The sequence below is a fragment of the Microtus ochrogaster genome, chromosome 15 (assembly GCF_000317375.1).
Source record: "Microtus ochrogaster isolate Prairie Vole_2 chromosome 15, MicOch1.0, whole genome shotgun sequence".
NCBI classification, from domain to species: domain Eukaryota; kingdom Metazoa; phylum Chordata; class Mammalia; order Rodentia; family Cricetidae; genus Microtus; species Microtus ochrogaster.
Genome location: NC_022017.1, coordinates 36,283,425 through 36,296,388, shown reverse-complemented (window position 1 = coordinate 36,296,388; position 12,964 = coordinate 36,283,425). Strand labels below are relative to the sequence as shown.

The 12,964-nt window shown below is 45.8% G+C and overlaps 1 protein-coding gene across 2 annotated transcripts in view; it reads left to right on the top strand.

The window, feature by feature from the left end:
* Tg (thyroglobulin) overlaps nt 1–12,964 on the top strand; it is a 171,522-nt gene that overhangs the window by 81,266 nt on the left and 77,292 nt on the right. For both annotated transcript variants that reach the window (XM_005354537.2, XM_005354538.1), the window contains exons 36-40: nt 5,959–6,093; nt 7,450–7,614; nt 8,716–8,938; nt 11,246–11,339; nt 12,210–12,369. In XM_005354537.2, the coding sequence (XP_005354594.1) occupies nt 5,959–6,093; nt 7,450–7,614; nt 8,716–8,938; nt 11,246–11,339; nt 12,210–12,369 (777 nt within the window). The remainder of the gene's footprint in view (nt 1–5,958; nt 6,094–7,449; nt 7,615–8,715; nt 8,939–11,245; nt 11,340–12,209; nt 12,370–12,964) is intronic.

Sequence of the window (12,964 nt, the reverse complement as noted above, 5' to 3'; positions counted from 1 at the left end):
AATGGGAGGCATTTCTCTGTGGGGACGCGATCAGCCAGCCGATCTCTCTGGTCACAGTGACCACACAATAGGACGGTGCTTTCTTCCCCTCTTCCTGTAATTAAAGGAACATCTGGGTTTTCATGATATTAAATGGGGAAACCATATAGCACACCCATGACGTGGTTCTCATTGAGAGAAGGTCACATATGAGAACCAAGTGTCTGAGACTGAGCAGTGGCTGCTGGCGCTGTATGACTGGTTGAAATTGAGCAGTGCTGAACTCTTCCTTCCCTTTGGGGACCATGGGGCTCATCAGAACTTCAAAGGCAGCATTGTCTGTTCCGTTCCACAAAGAACAGATAATCGGGCCTGGAAGACTGTGGCTGCCAGGAAGCTTTGGCCTGACTGCTAAGCTGGCTGCTAAACCAATTTCCTGTGGCTCTGACTTCTGGGGGTAGGGGTGGGGAGGGTGAAGTGGGTGTGGGTCAGCCTGGGTCACAGTGGTGAGATCAGAATATTGAAAAGTACAAAATTACAAAGCCTTTGCCATTTGCCTCCGGCAGCCCAAGGAGTGTAGGGTGCACACCTCAGCCTGCCTTATAGCTCCTCAGAGAAAGGTTGAGCAGCTAAAGGACTCCCTAGTTCTTCACTAGAGCACTAGTGAAGACCCTGCACACTCTAAGCCCTCAGAGTAGACAAGGGCCACCCTGCTATCTGTAGCTGCAACCTCTTAGTTGAAAAAACAAAATGGCTTGTGAGTTTTCGGGCACTCAGAGGAGCATCCAGCATCCATGTCACCTCTTTTTAAATATTAGGCAAAAATCCTATAAGGTCGTTTTTCCAGAGTTCACACGAGAAAGGTGAGGGTTCAGGCAGAAATCAGTTCAGCTCTCCTGGCTGGCCAGCTCAGCCCTCCTTCCTCTGTGTTGACACAGCACCTTAGCAACCTTCTTTTGGGAGAATTTTAACCCTTGAAAATGCTCCAAACTGCCGGGCGATGGTGGCGCACGCCTTTAATCCCAGCACCTGGGAAGCAGAGGTAGGCGGATCTCTGTGAGTTCGAGACCAGCCTGGTCTACAGAGCTAGTTCCAGGACAGGCTCCAAAGCCACAGAGAAACCCTGTCTCGAAAAATCCAAAAAAAGAAAAGAAAAAAAAAAAAAGAAAATGCTCTGGAATGCAACCTTTCCCCTGGAGCTGATCTGGAATGAGGAAGCTAGGGTAGTTTAAACTGGTTCTCTGCCTGGACATAATGAACATCTTCAAATGTATTCTAGTCTTGCTTTAAAAACACAGTCGACATTAGCAAGAAAAGACACAAGGAATGAGTAAATCAACCCAATTAGCATATTCATGACCTCATTCTCTTTTTAACAGCTTTTGAGGAGAATGTTTGAAATTTACTCTCTTACACGAGGCATGGTGGTGGCACATGCCTGTAATCCAAGTACCTGACAGGCTGAGGAAGAAAGATCAAGAGTTTCTACGTGAGCCTAGACTACATAGTAAGAAGCTGTATCAAGAAATAATAGTACTGAGAAGGATGCTATTGATGATGGCGATAATAGGGATGATGACGACCACAAGACATTCTTTTTTCTTTCACAATGTGAATCTCACCACACTGCAGAGTAGCTTCCCAGAACCTTCTTCTTCGACATTCTACACATGTGTCCTAATGTCACATGATCCATCAACATACATGGCTCTAATTGCCAAGTAATAATCAAAAGAGACTTTAGAAAGGCACATGAGTGTTTCACACGCCTGGGTTGCCAGGGCTTTGATGGCGGGCCTCTCGGGCCTACAGTCGTGGAGCAGCTCAGGCAGACACAGCTTGCTCTATCCTCCCTCCCAGCCTCTGCTCTCCCCTCTGCCCCATCTCTTCAAGGGCTCTGTGGTTTGTAGAGGGGCATACTGCTGTTTGATATCTAGATGCATATATAGACTTCCACCTAAATGCTGACTGGCCTTGGGCAAGCCTGTCTTTATGTGTGGCAATAGCAGGCTGGAACCCTGATTGTGGGTAAGGCTTCTGTCAAGCTGAGGTTGCTGGATTGTAGTGAGGGCTGATCTGCTTGTCACCAGCTCACGGAGGAAGATCCAGATCACAGTGAGACAGAGCCAGAAGAGCACAATTTTAGGCTGGCTATGCCAAGCTCTGCCATGTGACCTGGATTGGAGCCTCTGTAACCTTCGGATGCCCTGTGTCCTTTCCTCCCAGACCTTAGCACCTCCCACTGTCAGGAGGATTGGTGTAGATTAGAGAAACTCTATCAGCTTCATTTTGTTCCTGTTCCTATGACTTGTGCGGAGTAGGCAAGTATGGATGCCCAAGCCCAGAATGTGGGTTTGGAAGAGACTCATGCAGCTGCAAACCTCAGGGGACCCTCCCTGCCAGTCATAGACTGTCACATTCCTGAAGGATGCCTGGGGTGGAGTGCTGTAGTTAGATTTAGATTTGTAGCCAACTGAGTTTATCCACAGCATGAGAGTGACCACAGCCAGCCAAGACTGGCAGCAAAGAGGCCCACCTAGGGTCTCTGAGGGACATTCCCCAGGCAGGCTAGAAGGTAGATTGGACAAAACAAACAAACAAACAAAAAAAAGGCGTTAAGGTAATATAAGGAAGGGGCCTCATTTGGGGACTTACTAGCCTATTTTTTCAGGTTATCCCTTTTGCTACAAGGTACTGTATATGGGGACTAGAAGGAGGCTTGAGCTGGTCAGCTATCCATCACTATGACAAAGGTACCTGAGGAAACTAGCATGGATGAGGAAGGGCTGGTTTCTGCTTGCTATTTCAGCCTATGATCTCTTGTTCCCACTGTCTTCTGGCCTGACTGGAGCTAGGGTAGGAACACAAAGACATCTTCCCTTATGACAACAGTGGCCATTTTTAAAATAGAGAAAGAAATATGTTCTGCTTTTGGTAGCATCATGTATTAATTCATAACATCCAAACTACGAGATGATGGTAGAATTTTAAGATCATTACATATGATCACCAAAGGAGCATGCTTGAAACTTACTTGACAGGGAGTTTTCAAATTTAATCTGAATAAATAACTGAAAGTGTTTTTTTTTTCAGAAATCAAAATAATGTAAAAAGACTGCTACAAACAGATGGTAAAATGTGAAATAAGATGTCTTCGGTTAAAGTTGTGTGAGAATAAATTCATCATTCTACAAGCAATATTTGACAAAGAAGTGGTACCCACCACAACAGTGATTAATGCACAATGTGTGTGTATACAAATATACATATATAGAAAGAGATGGATAGATAGTATATAGATAGATAGTATATAGAGATAGATAGATAGATAGATAGATAGATAGATAGATAGATAGATAGATAGATTGCCTGAGTGTATAATGCAACTTTATGGGAAGGTCTATTTTATCACAAATGACTCTGGTGTCATAATTATCATATATGTGCTTTTAAAAAAGAAAGAAAATAAACAAATGCAGAGGAATCAACAGGCATCATGAGGTTCACATGAACCTCTCCCCATTAGACAAGCCCCTAAAGGTTGCCATATCATCAACCTGGAAGGGAGGTCATCTCTAGTAGACCCTAGATACAGCCTGTGAAGATAAGGCTCCATCAAAACCAGTGCCACTCCCTGATCGGTTAAGATAGTGTTGTTCATGCCAATGGGTTCAGAAAATGATGTATTATTAAACTCTGACATCTTGAACAAGTGATAGTGCAATGATGTTGTGAATTTCTGGCTGATAGTAAATTGACATAAAAAGCCCCCAGGATCTCCAGCCTTCCTGCTTCAGCATGCTTCTGTGTCCTCAAAAGCTTTTTTCTCAGTAAGACTATAGGAAGTCTATGAGGTTTGGACGCTAACATCCCTAAACAACAAAGGCTCATTCAGGAGACATCATGTAGGTTTGCATGGGGATGGGTAGGGACATCAACAGGGACTTGGCTTCAGACCCTAGGGAATGACACAGGAGCTGGCTCTCATTTGGAGATGACATTTACTCTTTAATTACAGAGACAGCAGTCTAAACATGGGCTATGGTCAAAGTTTCCATCTTTGAACTATAATTGGCCTCTGTGGTCCTGAAACCCATGATCACTCTTCTCTGAAATTTCAGCTGCTTGCCATCTAAGAACATCTAAGAGTGACCACATCACAAAGATGCCGTTTGAGTTGTCTGTGAAGACAGCAGCATGCAGAGCAGCCTTAAGAAAATGAGAGCCCAGAGGAGCCTGCCTGGCTAGAGCCAAGTACAGACAGACCCAAGTCCTGACTCCTCTGTCTCAAGGATGGTATTAGGACGTAGAGCACAGGAGATGGCAAATTGGACAGTGGGGCCCTCCTGGTGGCATTAGTACTTTTCCACAAAAGATAGGAGAAAGCTTTCTTGTTCTCTGTTCTGCCATGTAACAAGAAATCATACGACAAGAAATCAGTAATGTAGTAAGAGACTGCTTGTTTGTTCCTAGCTGCTCAGCTCTGATATAATCACACAGAAACCATGTTATTTGCAATACTGTTTGGTCAATAGCTTAAGCGTATTTCTGGCTAACTCATATCTTAAATTAACCGATCTCCATTAATCTGTGTATCACCACAAGGCTGTGGTTTACTGGGTAAAATTTCGGCGTCTGTCTCTGGCGGAGCTACATGGCTTCTCGCTGACTCTGCCTTCTTTCTCCCAGAATTCAGTTTAGTTTCCCCCGCCTTTCTCTATTCTGTTAAGTTTCTTTATTCATTAACCAATAAAAGCAACACATATCTAGAAGAACCTCCCACACCACAGTAAGCCATGAGCCATGAAGAGAGACCAAAAAACCCCAGCCTCATTGATACCTACATCCCAAACTTTAAGTGCACAGAACTAGCAGAATCTACTGTTGCTATTTAAAGTGTTCAGTCTGGTGAATCTTATTACAGAAGGGCCCCAGTGAAGGCTGGGGGCAAGGCTGTCTAGTAGTTTTATTTACCAGGCTAACTTTAGTGGCATCTCACCCAGCAGCAGCAGTGTTAAAGATGGGTTGGAGATAGAAATTACAGGCTCCCCATATAGCTTGCGGTACTGTGCTGACAAAGCACCCCCCCCCCACACACACACCTAAAAACAGTGTTCTGGAAAGGGACCTTGAGACAGTGACCTCAGAAGCCTTACTCTGATATGACTTTGGCCACTGACCAGCTTGTTATTGATTAATTGGTTTTCCTTTATATCACGTTTGTGAGGATTCCTACCCCTTGCCACACTTGGAGTACTGGAAGACCAAATTTGATAGAGCAGACATACATAAAATGCGATACTTTAGACCATCAGTGTGCTTTGCCAGCCCAAGGTCCACACTCACAAATATTTGTAAGAACAATAAACTGCTGTGATCTTCTGAAGCAAAGAAAGACACGGGGAGTGGGCCGTGATTCTTTCTACTAGTCTTCAGAGCTGTCCCACTGGGATGGGCTTTTCTAGAGTCAGCAGTATTGGATGCTCACACAGCAATACCAGGGTGGGGCAGTTTCTGGCCTCTTTAAAGTTATTTCTGGATGCTGACCTAAAGGTACAGTCCTTCCTCAGAGAGGCATCCTCATCCCAGTGCTCAGTCTCATCACTGTTGTCTCTTGGCCTATCTTTACTCACAGTCTTGGTGCCAATGAGAGACTCGAGCAGACCTGTTGGTCCACACCGATGACTTATGCTTGGCTACTAGCTCTTCATCCCTGTTCCTTGTACCACAGGCCACATGAAGAACTTGGGGTCATTGGGAGACAACCATTGTCATGCATAGGCTCGTAGCTGTGAAGGAAGTCTCCACACACTGGCCAGTCGTGTCATTGTCCCAGGGCTTCAGTTTCTTCATTTTCATTCTGTTTAAAAACAGATGCCATAACTGTATCTTCCAGGGGTAGTTTTGGGGGTAGTCTCCACAGTCTTCATTCTGCACCTGATGATAACCACATGCAATCATCTCCTCTTTGTCTCCCAGTTGCTCTGAACTCCTGGCAGACCCTGCCCCTCTCTTCGGCGATTATAGATTCATCCATCAAGCACTTTGATGTTGCCCATATCAGCACCGCAGCCACCAGGAACTTCTCTTTGGCCCAGGACTTCTGTCTGCAGGGTAAGGGAATCGCTCAGAGAGGGTACAGGAGGGCCTCAGCCAAGTAATACTGCCCTGGATATTAAACAAAGATAGACAAGAGATTCCAAGATGGCCTGGGAGCTCCTGACAGGAAACAACTAACAAAGAGGATCCTCCCACTCCTCTCTAGACAGTCTACAGTCAGGGTTTGCAACAGCCAGACAACCAATGAGGGCATTGAGCAAGTATAGAAGAAGATCAGCAGGCAGAAGTGGGATTACTGTGAGGGTAAGAAGAAAGAGGTTCGTGGAGCCGGGTGGGTACCCTTAGCTAGCAGGTGGGCTGCAATGGTGAGGAAGTTTACGACCCTGGACAGGCTCCTGGTACTAAGCCAAGATCTATGGGTAAACACAAAATTATAAAAGATGTTTTTAATTCAATTTTCAGAGTGTTCTAGTTGGCACAATTATCTCCAGATGCAATTTTCCTCAGTGTTTCTAGGCATGGGTAATACTAAAATAGTAACTAGGTGGCCACACAATTTTAATGTTTCCTCTTTCTAAGAGTGACTGTGTTCCATTGATATTTGTACCCTGATATTCTGAATACCTTCTCCATGTGTCTGGATGTTTATCATGGAGACTATACTGCTATGTGTAGTTGGTAAGTTGTGTGCTACACAGCCCTGGACAGTGTCGTTCAGAAACTGGGCTTTGAATAAAGGATATAATACACATAGCTCAGACAGTCCATGTGAAGCTACCCCATTTCCAGAGCAATTCTTAGCACTGAATGCCATGAAGTAGGTTAAATTATATCAGACAGCATGTGGCTTGTCAGGAAAAGTCATAGTTCAGGATGGAATGTGGTGAGCATGTCACAAGTTAAGAAAGAAGAAGAGGAGGCCAAAGGAAACAGACCTGAAGAGGATGCCAAGAGATTGGAGAGTTGTGTTGCATAAGAAGCCCATAGGAAGCTGCAAAAATCTCTTTGAGCAAGGGATTGAAAAGAGTACATTTATGAGATAATTAAGCAAAAAGAAACATGACCACTTTGTGAAAAACATCTTGATGGAGGGTTGGGTTCCCACCACCACTGTTTTATTCTCAGCCCCAGTGCACAGAATTTATAATGAGTTCTTCTATAATGGACAGATAAGGATGGACAGATGGAAGGATGAGCACATGCATTGGTGGCTGTGTGACTTGATAGAAGGATGGGCGGATGGTGAGTGGATGAACAAATAGGACAAATGATTGATTGCGTGAATGGTAAGGCATACGGATGGAACAGTGTATGACTAGATGGGTGCGTGGATAGATGGGTGCATGCGTGCATGTTTCATGAATGCGGTAATAGCTCTGAGTTCAGGCCCACCTCTCTTCTCTTCTCCAGAATGTTCCCGTCACCAGGCCTGCCTTGTCACCACCCTGCAGATCCAGCCTGGGGGTGTGAGGTGTGTGTTCTATCCTGATATACAGAACTGCATACACAACCTACAGAGTCAGAGCTGCTGGGTGCTGCTCCGTGAAGAGGCTGCTTACATCTACCGGAAGTCCGGTGAGTCAGACTGGGCCTCTGAAGCTCAGAGCAGAGCAAGTCTACTTTAGGACAAGAAGAGATTTCACAACACACACACACACACACACACACACACACACACACACACACACACCACATCTTTCTTTGATGGCATTTATAGTATTCTTTGTGAAAGGCCTAAGTCTTACGAGGAACCATCTCAAGATCCGTTGGCATTGAGGCATTGAGTTTGGGTACCAGTAAAGTTCACTGAAACAACAAATGAAGGGGAAGAGAGAAAGTAAGACAGGGTATCCCCCAGTGGCCAACAGTGACCTGATAAATGTGGTAGCAGGGCTTGCGAGGACCTCTGGTGAAGTGAGAAGGCTTGAGAAGTACCAGCTATGACTGTATGAACCAAGACTTGGGACATGAACCCCAGAAGGGAAGGCCTGACAGAGGAGGCAGGGAGCGCAGGCCAGGCTTGACTTGTGTGAACAGCATGGTTGGGCAAGGGGGGAAGGGAGAGCTCTGAATCCAGCATCGCTTAGTGAAGCTTGTCTCCCAGGACTGTAAACTTTTCAGTTACAAGACTGAAGAAAAGGTGTTCTAGAAGTTAAAATCAACTAAGGGTAGATGCCCTTGTCCCAAATCTGAGCTGAACTGACTGGAGAAATGCCTTTATCATTCTCTCAGTACAAACGATCCAGATATTCCATCTCAGGAGTAAGAGACTAAAAGAAGTGTTTGTTCTACTCCAGATGGCCAGTTGATACCCAGGTGTCCATTTTCTAGGCTCCTGGGTGTCTGATGTGTGGTGTGGGCCTGGGTGAGTTAGCACCTTCTCCTCAGGAGCATAGGAGAAAAATGCAGGAGACGATCCATGAACATGAATAAATGTGGGGTTGCACATGGTTCATGTCTCACGGCACGGAGCATCTTCCACTATTTCTATTCACAGTTATTGTTGTTGACACTGAAAGCTAATTTTGGCTAATCCTTAAATATGAATACAAATGGACCCCTGATATTGTTCTAGCTGCCTCAAACTGTAAGGATAATTGTTTGCTTGCTGAAAGCTAGCAAGAATACCATTTCTCACTGTCCTTGTCTGCCTTTCTGCCCTTGTCTTCCCACCAGGAATCCCTTTGCTTCGCTCTGATGTAGCAGCCACACCTTCTGTACGCATTGACCCCTTTGGCCAGCTTCAGGGTGTGTCCCAGGTCGTCAATTTGGGCACTTCTTGGAAGCAGGTCTACCAGTTCCTTGGAGTTCCATATGCTGCCCCACCCTTGGCAGACAATCGCTTCGGGCCACCAGAACTCTCGAATTGGACAGGCTCATGGGATGCCACCAAGCCAAGGTATTTGGAATAGTGGCACCATTTTGGCGAACGCCCCAAGAATACATATCCTGGTCTAATCTGTCATGGGAGAGCCAGGTGTTTTAGTTAGAGCAGGAACTGGGACTGCGTTCTATTAAACAGCACCACGGCTGGCAGACCCAGGTACCGAGCTTCAGCTAATCAGTGCTGCTTTGCTCACAGGTAGGGAGGCCATCTGGTGAAAGACCTGTCTGTTCTGCTCCAGGCAGTGATTCTGGACTCAGGCCAGGGAGGTGCTGCATTTGGCAGCATGACTCTTCCAAGTTCTCCTTGGGCATTTGTGTCCAGGAATATGAGGCTGTGGGAGAATCTCTAGAAGGTTCATAGGGGTCAGAGTTGATCGTGCGCATCACACCAGTCTTGCCGTTGTCAAACTCAGTGAGTGACATTTGGCTTTTTAAAAGTACTTTCTTGTTTCAGGGAGAGCCGCTTGGTCATTCTGGCCATTCAGCCCTGAAATAATCAGACGGAAACTATATTATTTAAAACACTCTAGCTTTTTATTTGCTAACTCTTGCATCTTAATTTAATCCATTTCTATTAATCTGTGCATCACTACAAGGTCGGGGCCTACCAGCAAAGTTTCAGTGCATCTATCTCCAGTGGTGGTTCCTGGCTTCTCTTTAACTCTGCCTTTCTTTCTCCCAGCATTCAGTCTAATTTTCTCTGCCTACCTGAGTTCTGCCCTGCGACAGGTCCAAAGCAGTTTCTTTATTCACTAATAGTAATCACAGCATACAGAGGGAAATCCCACATCACTTTCTTTTTTCTTTTCTTCCTCTCATCCTTCATTTTTTTTCTTTCTGTCTTTCTGAGATAGGGCCTCACTATGTAGTTCTAGGCTGGCCTTGAACTTGAGATCTTCCATCCTCAGCCTTCCTGAGTGCTTGGGACTATACGTGTGTCGCCATGTCTGGCCAGACATCTAACTTAATGGGACTGAAAATGCAGCCTGAAGCAGCAGGACCAGGATCTAACGCTAAAGCATGCATTGACTTTGTGTAGCCCATTCTCTAGGGAGAGGTACCTTACTTAGCCTCCCCGGGGGGGGCCTTGGTCCTGCCTCAGGAAGGGGATAGAACACACTTAGTTGACACTTAGTTAAGGGGAAGCCTTAACCTCTCTGAGGAGTGGATGGAGATGGGGTGGAAGGAAGGGAAGAGTGAAAGGAGGGGAGGGAGCAGGAACTGGGATTGGTATGTAAAAATTAATTAATTAATTAATTAAAAAGAAAATGCAGCATGACAGGAAAGATGAATGAATCAAAAAAAGAAAGAAATCCCTAGAACAATGTAAGTTCTATTTCTCCTTCTCCGTCTTTTCTGAGCTTGTCACTCAGACTCCATCATTTCCCCTCATTAAACCATTCATGTCAAACATTGACACGTGATGAATACTGGAGTTTTGTGAGTGAAGTTGCTCAGTCCTATGGAGAATAAACACTAGATACCTCTGCCACTTGCTTTCCCTCCTTGGGCTCTGTAGCTCTGTCCTGAGGAATAGTGTTCTCTATGTCCTCTGTGGCTACTCTCTGGCTGCAGAGCAGGTGCCTCTCCACAGAGAGATAGGTTGAGCGAGGGGCTCCTGAAGCCCTGTGGGGAAGACGAACGACAAGGACCACCCTAGCAGAGTAGCAAAGGAAAAGTGCAACAGAGCAGAGTTGAGTTGGCTCCACTATAGGAAACCCCAAACCCAGAGGCACTACAGGGGCCTTTCTATACTAGGCTGTACTTCAGGGACAGAAGAGGTAAGTGACCACCCCTATCTTAGGTAGACAGTGTCTACAGAGTTCAGTCGTTGTAACCCAGGATTGGTAACACCTGGAGGATAACTCCAAATGGACTTGGGTAGGTGTTCCTTGTGTGGTCATTGGGAGTGGTCCTAGATGAGCCCCTATGCAAGGGGACACTTAAGCTGGCACCCAATCGTCTTCCCTGATGCAGAAGGTGGGTCTGACAGCACCTCTTCTCAGAGCAGAGTCTGTGAAACACAGCAAGGAAAGCCAAGGCCCTGCCAGCTCCCAGTCTCCTCCTCTGGCCTTGATCTCTAGTTAGCATACTTACCACTGGGTGACAAGTTTTTCCAGTCCAATGGCCAGAGAGGTCACAGATAGGCTGCTACTCCTTCCACTCTGCCCATTCCTATGACCTGGAGCCTCCTCACTGCTCCAGAGCTACAGCAAAACCAGGCCCTTGGCTCTGACCACAAGTGGTGGGTATGCAGGAGAGGAAGAGAGGGCAGGTCCCTTTGATAGCTCTCTGAAAATCCCATGTCTTATTTCTTCAGGGCCAGCTGCTGGCAGCCAGGTGCCCAGACTCCAACGCCTCCCCAAATCAGTGAAGACTGCTTGTATCTCAATGTGTTTGTCCCTGAGGACCTGGTGAGTTTAGAAGTTCTTGTGTTATCTGGTGAATAATTCCTTTTAACAATCCTGTTGCCCACCTTCCCTGGGCTCTATGGAACCTGTGCATCTACAGCATCATCCTTAGAGGCATTGAGTTCCCTTCATGAGAGCCAAAAGTGAACAAGGGGCCTCGGAGCTTTCCGGGCAAGTCTTATGCGAGATTCACAAAGATGAAGTGTTAGGTTTGAACACAATTCTTACTGTATCTGCTTAAGAAGCTACTGCAGTCTTGGGGCTGAATGGCTGGAGGACCCTAGCCCATGAAAGGAAAAAGGGTACTGGGAGAAAGAGGAGCTCTAAGTCTGAATTGAGCTTTGCTTCTATTCCTATTCATTTTGAAACATTAGCACAGCATCCTTCCCTCTGTGAACCTCCATTTTCCTACCTATGAAATGGGGGTGCAGTAACGCATTAGAGCTGACATCACAGACTTCCATGGTTAGGCATCTTGAACTACACATCCTTTCTTTCCTCACAATCTGGAAGTTTGAAGTCCAAGATCAAAAGGCAAGTTTCCCTATTGCGCATGTTCTTGCTTGCACTTGGCACCTTCTACCAGGGTCTTTCATGGTCTTTCCCTTGTGTGTGCCTATGTACAAATCCTTCTCCTCAAAAGGACACTGTTCTTATGGGATCAGGGTTTACATATTGGACCACAGTCAGATCTCCGTTTATGATCACTTTCTGAACTAGGGTGTCAGTGTATGAATTTGGAGGATAAAATTCAGCCCATTGCATATGGTTAAGGCTGAGCTGGCAAGAGGGCTCAGAGTCTCGTTTCACAAATGACAGTTGCCCCTTGCACAAGCTTAACTTCCACTTCCTCCCTCTCTCCAACCCCTCCAGGTCTCCAATGCATCCGTTCTGGTGTTCTTCCACAATACCATGGAGATGGAAGGCAGTGGGGGACAGCTGACTCTTGATGGCTCCATCCTGGCTGCAGTTGGCAACTTCATCGTCGTCACTGCCAATTACAGAGTGGGGGTCTTCGGCTTCCTGAGTTCAGGTGTGTTGCTGGTGTGATGGACAGGTCAATCATTCCTCCATTACTAGAAGAGCTTCCTGAGACAATTTGCTTAAAAAAGAGAAGTATTCACTTGGGCTCACTGTTTTGGAGGCTCAAGTCCATGGTTGACTGCCCTGTTGCTTTGGTCTATGTGAAATTAGCCCAGCGTGGCAATTGGGATGTTCAAACACAGCTATACTCCTCATGGCCAGGCAGCAATAGAGAGAGAGAGAGAGAGAGAGATACGACTAAGGAGCTTCAACGTCCTTTGAGAAAATGAAAAGGTTCTATCAGTAGAGCCATTCCAAGTCAAGCCTTTAGAACACAGACATTCAGAGACCTTTTAGATCTAGACCGGAGCAATTGGACTGCTCGCCTCTCAGCTGTTCCCTGCACAAGTTCATCCCCATCTTCTCCAACTTCAGAACCTCTTTGCCTTCCCCCTCCTGTGGCTTTGATGTTGAAAATTTGCTATATGTCTAAGACTGTCCCAGTACATCTCATGCTTTATTGTCTAATATAATCTAATGTGTTCTGAGTGTGTGCATTCAAACATATATGCATGTATGTATGTATATGTTTAGAAGGAAGATTA